The 23,946-nt window shown below is 34.1% G+C and overlaps 4 protein-coding genes across 4 annotated transcripts; 2 read left to right on the top strand and 2 right to left on the bottom strand.

The window, feature by feature from the left end:
- The first annotated feature begins 354 nt into the window (after positions 1 to 354).
- Positions 355 to 1,695, top strand: LOC103874329. Its single transcript, XM_009152739.3, has 2 exons — positions 355 to 509; positions 891 to 1,695. The coding sequence occupies exon 2, from the start codon at positions 937 to 939 to the stop codon at positions 1,381 to 1,383; it is 447 nt and encodes a 148-aa protein (XP_009150987.1). The 5' UTR covers positions 355 to 509; positions 891 to 936; the 3' UTR covers positions 1,384 to 1,695.
- LOC103874328 (pathogenesis-related thaumatin-like protein 3.5) lies at positions 366 to 4,925 on the top strand. Its single transcript, XM_009152738.3, has 6 exons — positions 366 to 509; positions 1,990 to 2,271; positions 2,471 to 2,551; positions 2,705 to 2,829; positions 3,290 to 4,185; positions 4,272 to 4,925. The coding sequence occupies exons 5-6, from the start codon at positions 3,428 to 3,430 to the stop codon at positions 4,720 to 4,722; spliced, it is 1,209 nt and encodes a 402-aa protein (XP_009150986.1). The 5' UTR covers positions 366 to 509; positions 1,990 to 2,271; positions 2,471 to 2,551; positions 2,705 to 2,829; positions 3,290 to 3,427; the 3' UTR covers positions 4,723 to 4,925.
- On the bottom strand, positions 4,800 to 7,921 carry LOC103874327 (DNA-binding protein BIN4). The gene is made up of 13 exons (XM_009152737.3): positions 7,714 to 7,921; positions 7,497 to 7,605; positions 7,145 to 7,388; positions 7,016 to 7,077; positions 6,461 to 6,698; positions 6,323 to 6,387; positions 6,192 to 6,245; positions 5,916 to 6,024; positions 5,728 to 5,774; positions 5,608 to 5,634; positions 5,371 to 5,446; positions 5,137 to 5,276; positions 4,800 to 5,050 (listed from the first exon to the last, which is right to left on the bottom strand). The coding sequence occupies exons 2-13, from the start codon at positions 7,545 to 7,547 to the stop codon at positions 4,952 to 4,954; spliced, it is 1,212 nt and encodes a 403-aa protein (XP_009150985.1). The 5' UTR covers positions 7,548 to 7,605; positions 7,714 to 7,921; the 3' UTR covers positions 4,800 to 4,951.
- Positions 7,922 to 17,686: 9,765 nt separating this feature from the next.
- Positions 17,687 to 22,133, bottom strand: LOC103874330 (putative F-box/LRR-repeat protein At1g56400). Its single transcript, XM_009152740.3, has 2 exons — positions 19,098 to 22,133; positions 17,687 to 18,967 (listed from the first exon to the last, which is right to left on the bottom strand). Exon 1 carries the CDS (start codon positions 21,034 to 21,036, stop codon positions 20,071 to 20,073), a length of 966 nt encoding a protein of 321 aa, XP_009150988.2. The 5' UTR covers positions 21,037 to 22,133; the 3' UTR covers positions 17,687 to 18,967; positions 19,098 to 20,070.
- Between the last annotated feature and the right edge of the window lie 1,813 nt (positions 22,134 to 23,946).

Consider the following 23,946-nt stretch of genomic DNA (forward strand, 5'->3'; position numbering starts at 1 on the left):
TAATAATAATAATAATTTTTCTGTAACCAAGTTTTTCACGAAAATGGGTCAAACGAGTCAAATAGAAAAAATAGGTGAAAATGTGGTGAAAATTAGGTGAGAAGGAGGCTTTAAGATTATATAATAGCTGACACATGAGTTGATTCTCATTCTCTTTCGAGATAAGACAAACTAAAATGAAATAAACATAGACGAATTAAGTTAAGTACATGTTTAATCACTAAACAATACTACTAACAAAACGAAATAAATATAGACGAATTAGTTAAGTGCATGTCTCTTTAATCAATAAACAATAAATAAAACGAGGGAAACAGAAGTGGCGGGACCCGTTTATAAACGGAGTTAAAAACGATCACTATCCGTTATAGAAGACAGTGTGAGACAGAGAGAGAGAGAGAGAGAGTCTAATCTATAAATATCTTCTCTTCCTCTCCTTCTTCTTGTTCCCTCACTTGCCCCTTCTTCTTCCTATTGCTCCCGAGTCAAATCGTCTTTTCTCTCTCAAGGTATGTCTCTCTCCTCTCTCTCTATTCCAACTATCTTCTCTGTGTATATCTGCTTTCAAACATTTCAAATTTCCTCATCATTCCGTCGGATCTGGTAGCTACACCTTACAGCTACAATTTGAATTTAATTTTTTAATTTTTTAATTTTCCAATGTGAATTATTTCAAATTCGGATGTTGATTCGCATGAAACAATGACTAATTACTTGATGATCTTGTGGCTAGGCTAGTCTCTGTGTCCCGAATTCAAATCTTCTTTGCTACGAATTGTTGTTTTCTAAATTAGAATTTCTATAAGCTGCTCGGGCCGAGATTATGGGCCTAAGGGCCGAGATTATGGGCCTCAGATCGCACATTGATGTGTGTTCTTCGGGTTGTGCAGAGTAGAGTATAAACGTTGTGTGGAGCGGAGCTTTTCAGATTCATCGATGGAGGTATTTGGAAAATCTCGCATGGTCACCTCTGCGAACGTTATTTACTTGTCTGCCATTCTAGGTCGCCATACCGACGAGTCTCACAAATGTGACTGGAAATGCGAGAACGAAAACGTTTGCGGGAACATGTACCGCTGCAAACTAACAGGACTGACTCACGTCTGCGACTACAACTGTAACCAGAGGATCCTCTACGATAACCACACCTCTCTCTGCCGAGCCAGCGGCAGAGTTTTCCCTCTCTCGCCTGCTGAGGAGCAGGCGGTTAGAGGTGTGAGGAGGAAGCTTGATAGCAACAGCGAGAGCGTTGCTTCTTCTGAGGGTTGTTCGTTTAAGCGTCGTCGTCGTGATGTCCAGCTCCATGCTTCTCCTTTTGAGAGGTCTTTCACTGCTGTGAGTCCGATATGTAGCCCGGCTGGAGAGGGGATGGAGTTGAGTTAGATCCTTGTTGATGATCATCTCCTCTGTTTCTGAGACCTGAGAGAGGCTCTTTTTATCTTACCTAGTATAACTTACTTTTATCTTTTTTTTTCTGTTTCTTTTGGACATCTATGGATAAGAGACATATGTGCTGTTGCTCTGACAGGGAGGGTCTAGGCATCTTCCCTGTCTGAAAGAGAGCTTTATCTTTAGTATTAATGAACTTTATGTAGTAGTACTTATGTAGGAGAGACTTTATTATTCTACTGCTTTATTCTGAATCTTACTGCTTTTGCATTTAGGTGATGTAATAATGAACTTTGCTTCTTTTTCTTCTTGGTGATTGTACACTATGTTTATTTAGGCAGGCTTTTATTTAGCTAGGTATCTTGTTTTGGCTAGTGACTCACCATTAAGAAGAGCTTGACACAGCATTGGTGATTACTGTAAGTGTTGTGCGACAGGATCTTTCCATGTTGCTAACCGATGCAACATAGGTTCTTCGGGATAGCGATGTTTAATTGATACCTAACTCTAACGATTTCTTTGTTGTACTATTCAACTTCCATTTCCTTGATTGATGAGTGTTTGAGGTCCTGAATGTGTTTTTTTTTAATGTTTGTGCAGGTTTTCCAATATTGAAACTCAGGGAGTTTAGTTATGCTTTATTTATGTACATTGATATGACTGTTATGTTTCTGAATTTTGTTATAAAGGATTTTATAACTGTTGGAAGTTTAAAAACCTTGCTTTGCAGGTGTTTGTGCTCAGTAGACAACAACACTGTTGGTTTAATTCTGAAGCTCCTTAACTATGAGAGAAAGGATATGAGTAGGTACAATTACCCAGCGTCCAGTGAGGTTGTTGATGTGGTTGGCCAACTGTGTGCAAACCCATTAGCTATTCATGGTAATTATGTGATACGACGTTTATTGAATTGCCACGCTTTTTTTAGTTATATCATTTACTTTTGAGCTCTGTTGTTGTACCACTACCTACTTTGCTCTTAAATCTTGTGTTTCATATCATCTGCCATGTTGTATTTTCCGCTTCTCTCTTGTGTGGACTGTGTCCGAGTTTCTGATATTTGTTTAATATCTATGATCAGGTATCAATCTCTTTACAATGTAGAGTTTCTGAAAAAGTTCATGGAATCTGGGTGTTACTCTCCCACCTAAACCACAGTATGGTAAGTAATCATCTACACTGAATGATGATCTGAATTAACTCAAAGTAAGAAAAACCATGCAGTCATTCATATAGAATTGAATTTCCAAATGTTAGCTTCAGTTTTTCTTTTTGACGTGGATGTTGATGCAATAATTTTTATTCTATTTTTAAGCTGACATAAAGGTAGAGTCGGAGATGTAGGCATATGATGGTGTAGGAGCCTCGATTTTCTGGGATCGTGGAAGATTCTGTTCCAAAGAAGTTGGCAAAGTATCAAATGTTGACTCGACCGCTACGGTAAGGAAATATTTCTCCCTTTTAGCTAATGATGATAACAACCACTATTTATTTAGCTTTTCATCTTGTTTAGAGTTAAGGAAAAATAACGAAATGATTTTGGACTTTTTTGTAGATCTTAAAAGTTCATGGTACTTCAGTTTCATATTAAAAGATTTAAAATCGTAAATACAACTTTAGTTTGATAGGTTTTCTCTTATATCATTTAAATATTGGTGGTTAGCATTTGATAAGTTTTAAAATCATTTGTCAAGGAACTAGAATCTGAATGAAGTGGGAACATGGTGTAGATTCTCTTTGCATCTTTTCATAAAAGGTTTCATTAGTACTATTATCTTTCTTTAGAATAATATAATACCACGGATGAAAAAGAGGTTGGGCAAATAAGGCAAAGAATAGCCTTGTCGGAGAGGCCAGTGTCCTAAGAGTAAATGCTAAACCTTAAGTCCTCGTCTTGCGGCTTGAAGCTTTCTAAAGCAACTTCACCGCCTCAACATTGAATCCTTATCAACCTCTACATTTTATTTCTTATAAACCCTGGTCCAGAGACCTCCCAGCCAAAACCATATTTTCTGAAATCTTAAACTTCAGTACGATAATGGGAAGATCACCAATGGTTCCCATGGCTGTTCTTGTTTATGTTTCTCTACTGTTCTCTGTTTCTTATTCCTCCACGTTCGTCATCACGAATAACTGTCCCTTTACTATTTGGCCTGGTACTCTTTCAGGCTCTGGCACCCAACCACTACCCACCACGGGGTTCAGGCTTGACGTGGGACAGTCTGTTAAGATTCCCTCGGTTCTAGGCTGGTCAGGTCGGATATGGGCTAGAACCGGCTGCAACTTTGATGCTAACGGCGCGGGAAAATGTATAACCGGAGACTGCGGTGGGAAACTGGAGTGTGCTGGTAATGGTGCTGCTCCTCCCACATCACTCTTCGAGATTACGCTCGGTCACGGTTCTGGCGACAAAGATTTCTATGATGTCAGTCTCGTTGATGGGTATAACCTCCCCATAGTTGCTATCCCAACAGGCGGTGGACTGGTTGGAGCTTGTAATGCTACAGGATGTGTTGCTGATATCAACATTAGCTGTCCAAAGGAGCTTCAAGTGATGGGAGAGGGAGAGCAAGAAAGAGGAGGAGTTGTCGCTTGCAAGAGCGCTTGTGAGGCCTTTGGATTAGACCAGTACTGCTGCAGCGGTCAGTTTGCTAACCCAAACACATGCCGGCCGTCTTCATACTCTACCGTCTTCAAGAGAGCTTGTCCTAGAGCTTATAGCTATGCCTTTGATGATGGAAGCAGTACTTTCACTTGCAAGGCTTCTGAATATGCCATTATCTTCTGCCCTGGCAGGTATATTGAATCATGCGTCCTTCAGTTTTCAGTTTGTAACAATGCTCTCTGCAGGTTCTGATCGATCATATAACTTCTTGTCCCAGGGTAAAAAGACCAAGCAGCCAAAACTCGGATCCCCCTAGCCAGCCTCAGAATCCATACGGACAACCTATGGCTCCTCCGACTCAGAATCCCTCTATGGCTCCTCCAACTCAGAATCCATACGGTCAACCTATGACTCCACCAACTCAGAATCCATACGGTCAACCTATGGCTCCACCAACTCAGAATCAGAACCCGCCTGGACCAAACCAGAATCCGATGACTCCTCCACCTCAGAATCAGAATGGTAATGGGCAGTTTGTGCCTCCTCCCAGTGTAAACCAAGCTCCAAACGACCAGTTTATGAATCCCCCAATGGAGGATGAGAGTCAAAGAGCTGAAACTGGGAGGGTTGCCAAGAGCCCATCCTCGTCTGACATTCTTCGACCTTACCCTGTCTTGTTGTTTCTTGGCCTCAGTCTAACTGCTTTGAGACAATCGTGCACGACATGAACCAACACTGTTCTTCCTTTTTAATGGGAATTAGTACATAAGCAACTTCATTGTCTTCCGAGAGATTCTGAACTTTATTGATCAAAGTCCTTTTTATTACCTTGAATTGGATTCACAACTCATACATGTAAAACTTGTCTATTTCATGTATATAGTATTGTCTCAACTTGAATAAAGAAAATTACAAGTTTTTAAAAAGTAAATAAAGGGAGAAATCAAAATGCATAACTCATTTCTTGGGTTTTGTTTTCTTAGGAGCAGAGCTTCTAGCCTTCTTTGCTGGTTGCTGCTTCTCTTTAGATGGCCTTCCTCTCTTTTTCCCTGCAACCTGCAAACATTCCACAAAAACTTCCTTCACTGTCATACATATATATATATTGATTTCATGAGGAATTCTAAGCTTTGCCAACGTACATTTTCGCCTTTCGCTTTAGCTTTGCCATTTGCGTTGGTTACCTCCGCTGCACCTCCAGTTTGATCAGCTGGCTTTGAAGCAGTCTTGCCGTTTTTGTTAGATTCATCATCTGACTCGAACGAGAATCCCTCCAGAGTGCCTATAAATGGTTCACAAAGTTAAGCTGGAGAAGTAAGCATTTGCGTACAGTCAGATTACCCGATCTACAATAGAGACAGAGAAAACGATCTGACCTTCCATCATTGTTTCTGCTTCATAGACATTAGATTGTGGTGTTAGCTGTATGAAGTCATTCATAATAGCTTCAATCTGACAAGCAAACATATGATCCAAAAGTAGGTTGTTACTCCAATCCATGTTTTAGTTTCCCATACAACAGATAAAAACTAGTTCCCCAAAGAAGTTTAAAGCTTCAAGACAAAGATCTATGCGTTGCAAAATGAAGGAAGCGCAAGAGAAATATTACTAACCTTTGCCTCTGACTGGCCAACATTAACCTGAAACGCAAGATCTCTGGTGTGAGTAATTGCATATAACAAGTGCCGCCCTTACAAGTTTAAAAGAAGGTACAAGGAAAACAAAAACCGTACAATGCAAAACGTTCTGGATGGAACGATTGTTGATTTATATATGGTTCCTGAAACATGAAATGGTAAAATGTTAGTGAAGAGACTCCAATCATGAACTGAATCTCTATCACATGTTGTGCAAGAGAAAAAAATACAGAATCATTTTGAACATCAGAAGAAGCATAAAAATGATTGGGGGAACAACATGCCTTTCAAGTCCAAGTATACGTCCTCGGTTGTGTCTGAAACAACCACACGCCCAACAGCCCCCATGTCTCCGCTCAAATCTATAGAGTCCCCTTCACATTCAACCAGTACCTGTAAAATTGGTTCAATGCTTTTTTAACAACTGTGCTTTATCTACAATTATACTCTGGTATGGATGTAGTTAAGCCGTTCCGCAACATAAGTGTCACCAGCCGCCATAGCAAAGATATATAAACGTGGACTGTAAAGCCAGGTGCAAAGGAACATATTTGTATTACCTTTGTGCGATTCACCTTCTCAGAAAGTACCAAAGGCAACCTTGAACTTGAGCCCTGGAATTTACAAATCTGGTCAGTAAGGAAGAACCAGAGAAGAAACAACGATAGTGGTCATAGCACAAGATTCTTACAGAAGAAGGCTTGACATTCTTATCCTTTGTTACTTCCTCAGCTACTGTGGCATCTTTATCTTTATCTGCATGATAGAGGAACCGTTACATTGCTCTAGAATAATCCTTAAAGTCAAAAAGCTTTGGTTCAATTCATACCTTCAGTTTTCAAAATTTCTTGTGCACTGTCTTCTTTCTTGGGTGACTGGTGGCCACTATTTGCCTTTTTCTTGGGAGATTTTTTCTTTGGAGCCTTCTTAACCGCAGGTTCTCCCTCTTTAGCTTGAATAGCATTATCCTCATCCTTTTCAGTAGCCATAGTCACTTGCTGACTCATTGGTTCACTAGAGGGTGGTTCAGAATCAGATGAGACAAGCCATACATAATCATCTCCTTCCTGACAAAGAAAAGAAAAAGAGAAACAGTATAGCCTGTCAAATCCAGACCAAACTAAGAATTAACATTTCTTTTACATTACTTAGACATGTAGAGAACAGAGAAGACACTGCCACATAATTACAACATCACTCATGCAGCTGGGAAGCTTCTGTGGAGGAGGGTTCATAACTAACAGATCACAATCTCAAAAAAATAAAATTTATTTATCAAACAGACGCATGTAAACAAGAAGAGCTCCATTCACACTACTAAGAAAAGTAGATTCAGCAAAAGCACAAGCGAGTATAACAGAGACGGGGTCCAAACGTTTCTTACTTTAGCGTCCTTATGCTTGCTAGACCATTCTTCACCATCAACTTTGCTTCCATTCTCCTTCTCTGCAAATTGCTCCCAAGTAAAAAAAAGGCCTTTAGAAGCTCAACAGTTGGAATACTACTTCCATACCTTCAAGGTTGACAGTAGCATCTGCATTCTTCTTCTTCCTCCTAGAAAACACCTGCTCGATACTCACTTGGTTTGTCACCAACTTCGCTTTGGAATCATTCTTAGACAAAGACTCAGCGGACTCTTTGTCCACAATAGTCACGGCATCACCGTCATCAGGCACAGGAAGAGACGAAATGGGTTCAGATTCCCTGGGAGGACTATCATCTGGAGAAGATAGTGATAACAATGAAGTGGTGGGTGCCTGCACAACAACAAAAATGAAAAAGCTTCCACCTTTCAATCCTGTTCCTGTAATAAAGCAAACCCAATACACAAAAATAGAATTCAGAATGAATCAAATAAGCAAAACCTGGAAAGATCGAAGCCAATCGGGAGATCCCTCTCTGGAGCTGCTGCTCATAATTCACTACTCCAGATCTCAAAATTACAGCAATTCAAGCTTCTCCCGACTTCAATGTCTGCTCAATTGAAACAAAATAAGCTCGTGGATACATGCATTTCTTTCGCAGGTCAAAACCCTAAAAGAGATCTTAAGAAACCATAGATTCGATGAAATCGAAGCTCACCTGAAGAAAGCAGAAGTTTAGAATCTACGAACGTTGAAATCCGGAGAGGAGATCTAGATTGACGGAGGGAGGGAGGGAAGCGAGAGTTTCCGCCGCCGGCGAGATTGAAGTGTGTGAAAGACGCGGGAAGATTGGCCACTAATCGCTTGTTCCGGTTTGGTCCAAACAGAAGAAAACAAGTCTACTTACATACTAATCATTCATATATATATGTATGTATGTTTCCAAAACTTTTTCATTCATAAAAGTTTTTAAAATCACGTTTCCATGTTTCGAAACGTTTCGTTTCTGCGTATCCGTTATAAAAAGTACCGTACAGATTTTTGAAAACCAATTACTATGGTATTTCTTTTATTTTCCTTCTTTAGCATATTCTTTTATTTTATGGTTATTTTTTTATGTCTAACCTTAAATATAGTAAGAAACTCTTGCAATGTCGCACGAAAACTTATTTATAAAAATAGATATTCCATATTTTATAAGATAATTTTTTATAAGAAAAACATTTACAATTTCTTTTAAAAAAATAAATGTGTTACAAAAATAAGTTATTTTTTATAATAAGAAGGTACGACTCTTTAAACTAAATAATTGTAGAAATATACTTATTGGAATATTTTAATTATTTTTAAACTAATTTATTTTTATAATGAAAAAACACCACTCTTAATACTAATATAGTTCAGTTTTTTTTTGGTATGAAAAGAAATATCTTTATTATAACGAAGAAACACAACTTTTAAAATTAATAAAGTTTAGTTTTTCATGAAAAGATACCTTTTGAATAATGTAAAACACAACTCTTATAACTAATACATTTCAGTTTTTTTTATATGAAAAGACTCATTTTTTAACATTATTTCGGATTATTATTACTAGTTTTTTTTTATAGTGAGAAGACACAACTTTTGAAACTATTAATTATAGAAAGACACCTATTGAGATATATTAACTACTTTTAAACTAATTTATTTTTTATGATGAAAAGTTACAACTTAAAACTAATAGAGTTCATTTTTCATAAAAGGACACAATTTTTAAAATCAACAGAGTTCAGTTTTTAGTGAAAAGACATAACTTTTTTTATAACGAAGAAACACAACTTTTGAAACTAATAGAGTTCAGTTTGTTTTTAGCGAAAAAAACATAACTTTTTTTATAATGAAGAAACACAACTTTTGAAACTAATATAGTTCATTTTTTTCTGAAAAGACATGCCTTTCTAATATATTCTAATATATAAAAGCACAATTCTCAAAACTAATATATTTTAATTTTTGTGAAAAAACACAACTTTAAATATTAATTAGGACTACTATTATTAATAGATTTGTCTATTATAATGAAAATACACAACTTTTGAAACTAATAATTGTAGAAAAAACTTATTAAGATATTTTAACTACTTTTAAACTAATTTCTTTTTTTATAATGAAAAGATGAAACTCTTAAAACTAATAGAGTTTAATTTTTTTTGAAAAACCAAATTTTTATAATGAAAAGTAACAACTCTTAAGCTAATACATTTCAGTTTTTTTTTATGAAACAACACAAATTTTTACATCAATTGGGATTGCTAATTTCTTATAAAGAGAAATAATTTTCTAATATTTTCTAATATATAAAACACACAAATATTAAACTAATACATTTTATTTTTATGAAAAGACACAACTTTTAACATTAATTATTTCTATTATTAATTTGTCTTTTATAATGAAAAACACATAACTTTTAAAACTAATAATTATAGAAAGACACTGATAGACCATGGATTTGACCCATTTTCATCCATGGTTTATAGGTGTTTTTACTATCTATTATTATATTGTAGAGTATTTATTATATTTATAAGATCAGGAGTGATTTAGAGATAAGTGATGATTTTGGAGCATTTTGGAGATATTTGGAGTAAGCACCTGAGATGACCATCGAGCTCGACCATCGGTCGATATTAGAGGAGGAATATCGATTGATGTTCACACTTGAACATTGATCGACAGCGAAGCGCGCAGAAAGGCCGTTTGGTCACAGCCAACTTGAAGCCCAAGATTTCACCGATTTACAAGATTGCATCTGACGAGTTTTAACCTAACTATATAAACTTTGCCACCATATTAGAGGCAAAGTGTGATTTTCTGTGTTTTTAGTTTTATTACTTTCAGCAAAAGATTTTAGGATTGTGATAGATTGGAGAGAAAATCCAAAGTTATAATTTGTGATTGGAACTCCGTTAATATCTATTTTACTATTTTATGAAGTTTTCTAACCTAATTGCTTTCATGAATTACTTGGCCATGTCTGAGTAGTTCCACTGTTAGATTTAAAGTTTAAATAGGTTATGAGGGATTAACCCCAACTATAGATTGCTGAGTTGTGGTAATTGTCATTAGGATTGTTCATTAATGCATGTTTCTAGATTAGTTACGTAGAACTTGCCCTAGGATTGATAGATAAAAGCGAGAGCTTCATTCTCATCCTGAAAAAACATTCTAACTGAGCTAAGTTTCTTGCTAAGAGTAAGGCGAGAGCTGATCTAGTGAGCTTAGTAAGCTTCATTCAACCCGCGCATAAAGCTTAACCATAAGTGCATCGATCGATATTCATATTGGATAATCGATCGACGGAGCGAAAGGTGTATCGACCAATATCTCTTTAGGATTATCGATCGATACTGCTATTGATCGAACACATTTGTTTGGGTCATTAGATCTAGTTAATAGACGAGTTCAAATATGCGATAGCTGATGGACTTGTTGAATTGATAGTTGTGTTTTACATTACCATGCATGCAACTCGTTAGGCATCTGTAAATTATAATTCCAAATTTTCTAAATAGAAACCCTAAGTCTAGTATTTCCTTTTAAGCACCAAAACCTCAACCAATCAATCGAGCAATTACTTGCTCAACCAAAACTGCAAATTTATATTTTAAATCTTAAAAACTTCCTACTTAATAAATCATATTTGATCCATTAGGTTTCTTAGCTCCATGTGAATTCGATCCCTAAATACTATAACTCGACCTCTTATTTGAGAGAGTATAAATCACTCTTTAAGATAATTTGAGTGATATCACACTTATTAAATATTGTAAGTGATTTTAAACTAATTTTTTTTTAATGTTAAGATACAAGTCTCAAAACTAATAGAGTTTAATTTTTTTTATGAAAAACACATTTTTATAATGAAAAAGTAACAACTCTTAAACTGATACATTTCAGTTTTTTATGAAACAATACAACCTTTCACATTAATAATAGAAATCCTAATTAATTCTAAAGGATGTGTCTTTTCATTATAATTTTGCTAATGTCTGTTTATTGTAACTTTTGTTCATAACAGTTTTTGGTACGTTTTAGTTTATAACTGCTTTCATTTTTTAAAGTTGTATTTCTTTTTAATTATTTTTTTCAGTTTTATTTATTATGTTCTGTGTTATATTTACGTCACCCAAAACATTACACGGATACAATGTTGATGTATATATAATATTGTATGTGTCAGACGTAAGTAAGACTTAACTTTTCCACAAGTATTATATCAAACTGGAAAAAAAGGAAGAACGTTCAACGTAAAGCGTTTGCACCTCTACGCTCTAAGACCCTGGAAATGAAGATGATAAGATCCTGAAAAAGTCATTCGGGTTATCCGTTTGAACCCAGTGACCGGCATCTTCCAGGACATGCGTGTCTACTCCGCCTTCTTTCTTCGGTATTTCGGCTGCGTTGAAGGTCTTATACGGCCCAACGGTGCAAGCTTCTTTCCTCTTTAAGAAAATTCACATGTACTCCTCATGGACGATTCTTAACAAACCTCCATAGATTAGTGTCTTCGTAGGACTAATAAAGTTTGGAGATCCCGTCCAAGTCAATGTCCACGAGAAGGTAGAGCACGATGGTCCAGTACGTAGGTCGGAGATTGGTAACAAACCACTATGCAATATCATTCCAAAACCTTCTTTGATAAGAGCGTTTAAAACTTCTCTCTTCGGTGAGACCACTTTAGGCAATGTACGTAAAAATCATAAAAATGTTAATGCAATAACAAGAAAAAATAAGGGACACGGTATACAACAATGAAACTGATATAAACAAATAATATTCTATTAACTATCTTTGATGTTATTTATAAGGAAAACCCAACATGATAAGAATAACACTAATGAAAAAGACACTACATATTGAAACGGTTAGCATATAGTGTAGATAGGTTTAGTAAATGAAAAACATCTACTCTTCTTAAAAATGTCAACAATGCACAAATTTCTAAATTTAAACTAATATAGTGTCATGACTGAAATTTTTTTATGAAAAATTGAACATGAATCATGTGTTCATGAAAAGTACATATCACAAATGCAAAATTTGTAACTATGAAAAAAAAACCTTTTCATCTAGTAAAAGAAAATTAAGACTAATGATTTCATTGTTTCGTTTAGGATTTTTGGCTATCCAAACACGAAAAACTCTTCTTACTATTTTTTATCGTAAATGTTTTATTTGAATATCTTATAAAATTTGTAACAAAGTAAGTGCACATAATTGTTTTTCTTCACCATTTTATTAGATTGGTGAAAATTTTACTTGAAGAAATTCATGAACATAGACTATTTATAGATTTTTAAAGATCTATTTGAATGGTCACATATTTTCAATTTAAAGGTAGTTCTTTTTGAAACGATACTTATGCGAATAGTCAAAAAAAATTTTAATTTAAATAGTCACATCTTTTCAATTTAAATATAGTTATTTTGAAATGATACTTATATGAGTAGTTTCAACTTTTTAATTTAAAAGTGGTTATTTTAAAATAGTACTATTAAAAAAATACTTTGAATAGATACATCATTTCAAAACAGTTTAATTTAAAAGAAAAACAACTTTATTGTAGAAAGACACATTTATTGCATGTTGCATGTTGATATTTTTTAGAGTTGCATGTTTGAAACACACATATATAAATTGACAACTTTTAGAATGAAAACACAACCTTTCAACTTAATTAGAATTTACAACTTTTCACATTAATTATGATTAAAATAAATAAATTTTATATAGACACAACATTATGTTTCAAAAAGAAAATTATACAAACAACATTTCAAAAAAAAAACTTTATTATAGAAAAGCACCTTAGCTATTTAAAAAAATCTTTTTTTTTACAATGGAAAAACATGACTCTTTACACTAACTAATATATAACTCTTGAAACAAATAATTGTACAAAAACACTTTTTGAGATATTTAACATTTGAAAACTAATATATCATTTTAGATGAAAGTCACACCTCTTAAAATTGATATTTTTTAGAGTTGCATGTTGGAAATATACATATATAAATTGACAACTTTAGAATGAAAACACAACCTTTCAAATTCATTGAAATTCACAGCCTTTGGAATTAATTAGGTTTGCTATTATTAATAGATTAGATCAATAATTTGATATATTATCGTAATAATGTGATTTTATTTTTATTTTTATAATATGTTATATTGAAATTTTTTTTATTAAACATCTACATTTTCTTAGATTTGATCAGTATTTTACAAATGTACCAATTTCTTACTAAGTACCAGTTTTACAAATTGCTTAATAATGTTTCAAATCGCATCCATTACTTTCTATGAACTGATGGACCTTAGCATGGACACCAACCGAGGTCTACCTTAAACTTTTCTCACACGTTACACTATCCAAGAACATTTCATAGAAAGTAAAGGAAAGCAACAACGAAAAATAAACTTTTTGATAAGTTCGCCCTAGAAAAGCTCTCTGTCCCGATTTTCGAGGCCGCACCGCAACCGTTCCTCCTCGACGCCGGTCGTGCCCCTGGCCGCCGGCGTCGGGTCCTCTGCTCAGCCTGCTTCTCTTCACCGCTCTCTGCTCTTTCCATCGTCATCTCCAACTTCAATTCTTGTGTCTTCGCCGTCTCTTACGCAATGGTTTCCACGAATCGCTTCACCGTCGCCGTCTCTCATCCTCCGCTCGTCACCGCTCATCCTCTCGTCACCTCTCATCCTCTCAAAGCGAACAGGAGCACCGGATCTAGAACCACCAGATCTGCTCATTTTCTCGGAACCGTGAAGTCTCCGCTTGGTGTACAGCCAGAGCCTCCTCTCCTCCATCACGTCTCTTCACCATCTCAACCTTTTGAACCCCTGGTCATATATTCCCTCAGACAGCTTCATCCCAACAGATCTCTTGACGTGAGCTTTCAAAGTTTTGTAATGGGCTTGCGGTTTAGCTCAGGTCTCGATGAGAGCTATGGATTCCAATACGGTAATATTGGAGTTCACTTTCTCAGTTTGATCTCAGTTCGCGTCCTCTCATGGAATATCGTCAAGAGCATCGCCCCACCTCCGCCGTCTCGCCTCGTCACTCCATTTCCCGCCCCACCTCCGCCGTCTCGCCTCGTCACTCCGTTTCCTTCCGAGATCTGCTGCTACTCCACCGCTAGCTTCACTAGTCCGTCGCATCTCAACGCCGATACAGCTTATGGACTCTCCGACATATGTTTTTGGTTGGGCCTAGCCCATTTGTTGGTTTGTGAAGGGCTTTTACTAAAGTCCACTCATTCATGGCCCACAAAGAACTTCCCTATGTCGGATGTTATAAAATTGAGACATCGGTCCTCATCTGAAGCATCATGCCGGTCTGCGGTTTGTCGTCTCGTCTCGTACAGGGTTCACCTAGCCCCAAGCTGTGACGTTGTACAGGGTTCACCTAGCCCAAAGTTCATGAGTATTAGATTCAAATCTAGGCAAAGGAGGCCTTTCTCTATGGCTTTTAGCTATGTTTCTGGAGTCACTCACCTGTTCTTGCCGCCTATCAGTCCTTATCTTCGACAAAGTTCCATTGAGAACTCGGGACGAGCTCAGCCTCCACTGTTCCAAGACAATTATTTTTTAGTTGAAGCAAAGGAGAGTGTGTCATCACCAGTGTTTGTGTCTGCCAACCGTTTCAAAACCCTCTCAATAGGGCCCCTCATCGTCGGTTCATATCCCGACTTCAGTATGTTCTTCGGAACATCAGTTTCAGGGTCTCAAGTGAAGCATCTTTATGGGTATCTTCACCCCTTTAACACCTCTATCACTCGTATTGTTGTAGTAGTTTTCGTTTATCGTTTGGCCATCGAGTTTACCTCCGGTTGTAGTTGTTTAACCCTTTTGGATATTTAAGTTTAATATAAGAGTTTCCGTGACAAAAAAAAAAAAAAAAAAAAAAAAAAAAAAAAGGAAAGCAACAACGTACTTGAGTTGATTGATTGTATCAGTCAGAGCTGATCCGAACAGCACCATTGTCTTGTCTGATACTCCATATATAACCCACATTTGATCTGCATATGGAACAGTGATATGAACAATGAAAAACCATGCCATTGGTCTGGAAAAACCAAGATGAAATGTAAATAAAAGAAAGAAGCTCTTGAAAGCAATTAATCAATAAAGCGTGTATTAACCTCAAAATAATGGGTTGCTTAAACGCACGGCATAGTTCAGAAGTGGCTGATTTCAATGACTGAAACACTTTGATTGCTTCTTCTGTCTCTCACTCAATATTCCATCGGAGCCTTTCTTCTTCTTCTGCTTCTGTCCTTTCTTTCTTCTTCTTCTTGTATTTGACTTGTTTGTGTTTCGATAGTTATCATTCCTCTTCTCTTCTAACATCTCGGGAAATGGTTCATTACTAGAAGGAATCTCTTCAACAAGAGCACACCCTGAAACAGACTGTGAAGAGGAGGCAGATTGTTTCCATCTGTAAATTGTTCAACGCATAGCCTCCTAATAAACTACCGCATATTCCACCAACAGCCATAGCACACCCTGAAACAGACTGAAGATCACTAAACGAGGCTCTGATAAACCAATCAAAAAGGTAAACTCAACTAGTGAATAAGAATTCAACTAATAATCTTCACACATAGTCTTACTTCTCAGCTCTTACTGTCTCAGCTATCATGGCATCTATGACAACATCAGCCATGGCTGATCCAATATTCTGAACGGTCAAGAAAAACTGATGCCTGTCTTTGAGCTGGTATGAAACAGCTGTCCACACGAAAGTTCTAAATCCCTACATCTATATATATAAACTAGTAAATCAACTTGAATGTCACGAAATGCAGTTTCTATATATAGCTAATGCTCTGAGGAATCAGTTACATTCTCTATTTTGGTTTAACTAGAATCACCATTTTTTCAGACTGAGTTAGAGAGATTGAAGTAGACCTGGGTGAAGTAAATAAGACAAACGCTGATCATATCGCAGCTGCTTAAACCAATGTATCATCTTCTTCTTATTGCAAGGAATTCAGACAGAACAGCTTCTCCGGTTCATCACTAATCACTTTCTTTCTTGTTTTTCTCGGCGATCTTTTGATCTGCCAGATATATACTTATTATAGTATGTTTTCTTTTCCTACTCATTCCGACGTTCATTTTCTTTTTCTGTCATGATGATGAGGTTAATTTCGACTTCTTATCTCAACAAAAGCTTCTCAGGTTTCAGACACGTTTTCTAACCTATACAATTTAGAGTCAACATTGATTGTTTTTTTATCTCCTTTTTTTACTTAGAGAAAGACTACATTTCTCAGTTTTTTTGATAATCAGATAAAAAAATTTTTTTTGGTAATTTAATCAGATAGACTTCTTATCCTATAAATAAGAAAAACATTCCAAGGAAATATAATCATATTGTCAATAACTGTTACTTATTAAATGCACACCAATATGATGGTGAGAAACCCTGGAGTAATCCATCAGAACAATAGCAGATCAACACTCTTTCTCAAACAATCACTGTTGAAAAGTTAATCCAGAGTTCTATACTTACATTCATGACTCCTAAAAACCATGTCTAAAGAGAAGAAGACATGTATGCAGAAATAGAGACTAACCTTCAAGAACATGATCGTCTGGCCTGATTGAAGAATCAGCACAGACATCGCACACAACTCTGCGGCGAATCTCGCCAGTCCATGAATCGACAGCAGACGCATTCAGATTCAACAGCATTCATTAGACTTATGTGTTAAAAAGAGGTACATGCTTTTAATAATGAGTAGATGATACTGAACATCCAATGACTCTGCAGATAATAGTTTGACAAGTCGAAGCCTATCTACGTACAAGACATTGGCATTCTCTTTACAATTTTGAGTAATCGTTGTCTTTTTATACAATAAAATATTGAAGAAATTAAAATAGTTTTGGTTTACTTAGAGCAAGAGCATTAGAGGTTCAAGAGGGAGGTTCACACGTTTTACGAGAAAAAAAAAATATTAAAAAAAGCAAAAGTGATGAACTCACCCCTTCTCACCTCTTCTGCATGATACCCTCTCTCCTAAAGTTCATCACTGTAGCGCGGGCCCCACGACACGTGGCGGCCCGCGATTGGTCAATTTTTTTTTTTTTTTTTTAAAAAAAAAAATCAAAATGAAAAAAAGAAAAACTTTAATAATAAAAAATTAAGAAGGTGAACCCCAAAGGGGGGTTCACTGATGCTCATGCTCTTACGACCACGCACATCATGAGTTTCATAAGTTGCTTGAGTTACTTTTGATGCGCATCCACGTGGTCCTCCAACACATCAATTGGTTCTTTCTATTTTTCTAATCTCTTAACCAAAACCAAACCTTTACAGCAATGCACTTATTTCGGCTTTTAAAGGTTTTCTCTTTATTTGTTACTACTTACTAGTTCTCATATTTTTAAGTCTTGATTTTAATTTTTGGCAGTGTCTTTGGCTGGTATAGCCAGAAAAGAAATTAAAACACAACTTAGTTTTATATCTAGGTTTTATGAATAAAAATGTGATTGGTAATTGTTGTAGTTATAAACATGATGAAATAGATGCTCACTGTCACTGTGGTTAGAGTTGTTTGGTTGTATTATTTGTCTCATTGACTGGTATCATGATTTGGATAACATCTTCAAGGAAGCGTAAGAAACAAAGTACTAAAACACATTCTAGCGAGATCCCCATGATTTCAGCTGCATGTATCAAGCTTTCTTTCTAGAAAAGAGTTTAACGCACATTTTCATGACAAAAAGATGGAAGTGGACAATATATATGTGCGTGTAATGTTTGTCTTGGAAAACTACATACAAATGCAACAAGATCCTTGGCTGTATTGGCTGTTACATAACAATATCTGCAGATTTAAATTTCGAAAGAAAACACAAAGAAGAAAGCTAAGGCAGAAGGAGGAAGGAGATCACAGCAACGGAAAATCAGGTTTTTTTTTTTCTTACATGAGAGGCTGTAATTGATTTATGCTAGAAAGAAGACAAGCTGACTCTCATGGGGGAAGGACAAATGATTAAACATCTAGGATCATCTGTACGTGAAGAGCCTTTTGGCCATATGAAAGCACAAGATATATTCTCATTTGCAACTGATTCAAGTTAAATGATGCCATAAATTTTTTTTTGGAGAAAGCTCAAGTTATATGTACGGGACAGGATGTCAATTAATCATATATACTATAAACATTTTTCATAACAAGAGCACCTGTACATTATCAATTTAACTAAGCCAAAGATGCACCAAAAGGAAAAAAAATAAGAGAAGCAAAACCACATGTTTTAACTAGAAATTGTAAATGAATTTTTGAAAATACATCTTCATAGTGAATGTTCCTTGAATTAAACAAAACCAAAATCGAATAAGAACTATAGAAGAAATTAAGCAGGAAAAACAATAACAGAATATGAACTAAAATGAAATTAAGCAAACAATAACCAAATCTTTAAAAGAGATCAAAGTTTTTCTTTGGTTCATAGAGATGACCAAGTCCTCGTTTTTCCAGAGGCTCTTATTCATAAAACAAATAAACTGAAACAAACTTGACGGATTCAAACAAGAACATCCATTCTTGAAGTTATTAAACCAGACTCAAAAACATTATTAAATGGCAAAGTAAACACAGTAGTGAAGTCTTGAATAGATCGCCTCTTCAAGAATTGTGCACAACAACTTGGACACGGTTCGAACTGCGTTGCAACATTTCAGACTTTGCATATGCAAGCCTCTTTCGACCCTTGTCCAAATCAAACGGCATGTATAGCTCAACTCTTTCCAGACGCTCACATCCTCGAATAAAAAACTTCACTATGTGCAGCTCCTTTGAACCACCAAAGAAGTTCTTCACTGCAACGGCTTTTAGAGTCTCCCTCTGACACTCATATGATATGTTTTGCATCCAGTATGTCTCTGGATCGATGTCAGCATATGATGAAGCCGTCTGGGAAATATGAAATCTTTGTCGCATGGTTTAATAATATGAAGAGATCCATATATATATATATATATATATATATTGTAACATATAATTCATTTTTGAGGGTATATAATTTTACATTAAGAAAAATTACCGCAATGGGGCTTGGAGGAAGCAAATCTATAGTGAGTGTTTCCAAGTTTGGGCAATTCATGAGAAGAAGCCTAATTCCATTGAACTCTCTCGGATGCAATTCTGTCTTCAGCACTAAATGTTTTGTTTCCATCGGGTGAAGAACATGTGGATGCTCAGATCTTGGAATCATCTTACATAAGAAAATAAATTTCACAATGTAACTATTTATTCTAAACAGTCAATATATACAATAATTTAACGCTAAAATTTTAGGGTATAGCTCTTTGTTCACTAAGAAATTACTTTAATTCACACTATGGAAAGAAATATTGTCTCCTATGTAATGCAAAATATAGGCATTGCTTGTTTTATAGATTCTAAAACATATTTGGGTTTTAGGTTTTCAAAAACACTTTTTAAACTATTCAAGATTCAGATTTTGTTTTAATTTTTTCTAAAACACTTTATTAGCCAATCAAATTTTTAATAAATAGATTTCCTAATATTTAGGAAAAGTAGTTTCAATTTTGTTTGATCATTTATGAACAAAAACCAAAAATCAACGTATCTGAGATTTTAATTAAAAATGAATTTTGTTTGTTTTGTAGGAATTGTTAATTTTAAAAAATATAATATATAAAATATATACAAAAGTACAGAAAAAATCAAAAAATATATTTTAATAAAAACTATTTTCTATTAACAGAAAAAACTCATTGATTGTTTTGCACAAAATATCATTTCTACAAAAATTCTCAATACTATATTTCGCAAACACTGTGACACCAACACACACACATACACACTTAACCTAATAAATTTCAAAAACTACTAATATCTAATCTGTTTATACAACATCTTAATATTCAACATAATTTCTTTTCAATAGCTAAAATTACTACCACATGGCAAAGTATTCAAAAATTTCAAAGAACCATGAATTAAAATGAACCTACACTGAATGACCTAATGTGTGAAAATGTAATGTAAATCTAAAGACATACCTTGAGTAGAAACGGACAGACCGTTAAGGTCGTAGCAGATCGACCACCATAATCAAGGAGATTATTAAGGAGATGACAAAGCATTCCTCCTTCTGCGGTGTTCGAATCGTTTGATTCATCATTGTTATTGTCCAACACCCGAAAATCAAATTCAACTTCGCTTATGATGGTATTCATGTTATCGAATTCGAAGGGGAGAAGATCTCCTGAGTACTTGAGTATGTCAACACTAGGGAGGTTAAAGGTGCAGTTAGGGAAAAAGTCACAATTTTTGACTGCAACTTCTCTCATATTCCCTTTTATCGTATCAAAATAAAGTTCCCCGCAGTCATTGATAGTTAAACTCTTAACCCTTGAAGTCTTTAGCAAAGGTTTAGGATCCGTCAGTTCCATCCAGCCAAAAGATATGGTATTGAGCTTCCCTAGGTTTGATAGTTTTGAGGGGTCAAACTTCTTGCACGCGCCAACTTTCAATGACTCGAGAGTCGCTAGTTCATAGACGCTTTGTGGGATTTCAACAACCAACTCATCAAGGGTTACATCATGAAAGGTTCTCCACGCCGGGTTTGAGAAATCAAGAACCAAGTTCTTGACCTTTTTTCCGACCGCGAACGCTATCAGGGACTCGATCAGATCAATGTAAGTCTCCGGATACGAGATAGAGATCCCGAACGTATCGATGGGTTGGTCATGGATTCTAATGACCCAACGACGCACGTAATCAACGAATACAATCCTACCCAAAGCATTTCTTATGGGATTTGCGTCGACAGAAGGGCTCAAGAAGTCGGTTTCCTTGAAAGAAACATTCCTCGTCTCAAGGTAGACAGATCTCCACCGCTTGGAGAGGGCACAGGTTTGAACACATTCCTTGAAAGATAAGCATGAAATTATGAGGACCAAAAGAACATCTGGTAGATTAGATATTATGTCTGGTTGATCACACGAATCCATTGTTTCAATCAAGAGAAAGTGGGAAATTTTGAAAGAAAAGAGGTGTTTGTGGATTTGTATCTGATATGCTACATAGAGTGCTTATATATATATACTCTTGATAGTTTGCATGATAGAGTTCTTTGGATCTAGTCATGATCTAAGAGGTGTCTCCAGAACAAAATTTCAATAAGTGGTATATTTTGAATACAGAAGCATATCTTTGACCTCAAGAGTCAACAACAGTTTGCATGACCTGAGACTATAGATTTTGGTTTAAAGTATATACATATATAAATATATATACAAATATATATATATATATATATCAAAATAAAATATTTTAAAAATCTAATATAAATGTTCACAATTTCATTGGGATTATCTTTCATCTATAACGATAAAAATAAAAAAGATAATCATCTATTATATTATTTTGAGAAGAAATTTTGATTAAATAAAAAGATAAACATCTAAAAAGACAATATTCTTAGTAAATAAACAAGTTTTAAAACTAATGTCGAGTTGAATGGAAATCATCTACTATATTAGCTTGAGAAGAAATTTTAATTAAAGAAATTTAAAATTATTGATTAAAAAATTTCAAAATAAATTTCTTTATTTTTAAAATTACATATTAAAAAGGAAACAGTGATTTATCAAAAAGTTATAATAGTGAAAATAAATAATTAAACAAGTATTTGTTTTTTTATGTGCTTTGAAAATTTGCACTATTTGCTAATAGTGTTAACAAATGCCACCTATGCATGAAGCAACTGAAACAACAAAAAAAGGTTTCGAATGTTTGGGAATCTCTGGATTCAACGAATGATAAACTATATAATGATGTTGTCATATTTGTTGAGTCGCAAATAACCTTCTTACTATATAAAGAGTAACTAGATTTTGACCCGCGCAGGCGCGCGGGTGTATATTTTGAAAAATATGTTGATATTTGTTTTTCATGTAATTATTAGGATTTGGAAAAATGAATCCGAGGAACATAACCGATACCGATCCAAAGATATAGTACCAAACCCAAACATAAATTGATTAAATATTCTAATTATTCAAAATTTTGTTATTTAGAGAACCGAATCTGATCCGAACCGAAGTATTTGGGTATCCGAATTTATCTAAAAATAGATTTATATACTTATATATATTAATTATTTTTAGATTTAACGTATATAAAACATCAAAAATGATACTTTTAAATTGGTTTAAATACTTGAAAATATATATAGATAGTCAAAAGTAAATATCTGAAATAGTTAAAGTATACTCAAATCACCAAAAATACTTAAAATAATTATTGATTTCGTATCCAAAATTTTAAATCAAGCCAATTGATATGTTAAGCTTAAGTATTATGACATATGTTATTCAAATTTATACGTAATATATTATTTTATTTATACATTTTGAGAAATTTAAAATATATAATGATTTAAGACTTTAAAAATAATTTAAATTAGTTATCCAAACCCAAACCAAACCCGCAAAGATCCAAATCGAACTCAAACCAAAATTTAGAAACATTCTAATAAGGCTGAAATCTTTGACCCCGAAAACCCAAAATACAAACCGATCAGAACTAAACCCGTATGGGTATCCAAAAGCCCATCCCTAGTCATTATTATATATCATATTTTATCATCATATAATTAATCGTATTTTATATGTACCATCATATAAGTAATCATATAATTAATAGTATTTTATACATACCATCATATAAATAATTACATATATTATATTTTTAAAACTTAATATGAAATATGAAAACCATAATTTGAGTTGGTATTTCAAATTGGGCTTTGTATTATATTTTTCTTATATATATTGACAATATTTTTTTATAATGGTTATTGAAAAATAGTTTAGTAAAAATCCATTTTTGAATATATGTATATTTTTGAATCAATTTTTGATATAAATCAAATTTGAATTATTATTTTGATTTGAAATATGTATATAAAGTTTAAATTTTGTTTTATGGTTAGTTTAGAAAAAACAATTTTAGGGAATTAGATTGACCCATTTTGGTATATTTTAAAAGTGGCCTAGATAACTTTCAATTTTTTAAAAAAACATAAGCCCATTACTTTTTTTCTTAATACTACTATCCTTGTTTTCAAACAAAAATATTTTTTTTTAAAGACTGCAATCCATGTTTCCAAACACTCCAAATTTTTAAAAATCCTATTCAAGTCTCCAAACACTCCAATTTTGTACTTGAGTTTTAATAAGATAGATTTGGAATGGAAAGTTGAATAGGACTTGTTAATTTTGACTAAGAATCAATAGTAATGTTAAAAAATCTACATGAATCATTTTAATGAGAAAAACAAACACTTGAAACTTTAGATTCAACGAATGGCAAAATATATAATATTTATACCAAATTTGGAGTGGTAAACAATTTTCCTAATAGACAAGAGTAAGTTATTTTCAAACCCAACTTTTGTGAATCGTAGTGATTGTTGACGTTTACAATAATCATAAAAATATAAATATTTTAAAATTAATATTTTGTAAATATTTTAAATATTAAATAAAATTTTAAAAATTCAAAATTTATGAATAAATATGTACAAATACATTTCATGTTTTTATTTTATATTCACTAAAACTATCATAAATAATCTTAAAAAATATAATTTTTATACATTAATGTATATACATATATAAACATATATAAACCAAACAAAATATATTTTAAAACTTTAATATAAATCTTCTTTACAAAATTCATTGAAGTTATCATTCATCTAATAAAAATAAAAGATAAACATAAGATTGGTATTATTTATATTAGGTAAGGAACCCGTGCGATGTCGCACGGAAACTCATTTATAAAAATAGATATTACATATATTATAAGATAATCTTTTATAAAAAAAACCATTTACAATTTCTTTGAAGGAA

This window comes from Brassica rapa, chromosome A06, assembly GCF_000309985.2.
Source record: "Brassica rapa cultivar Chiifu-401-42 chromosome A06, CAAS_Brap_v3.01, whole genome shotgun sequence".
Lineage (NCBI taxonomy): Eukaryota > Viridiplantae > Streptophyta > Magnoliopsida > Brassicales > Brassicaceae > Brassica > Brassica rapa.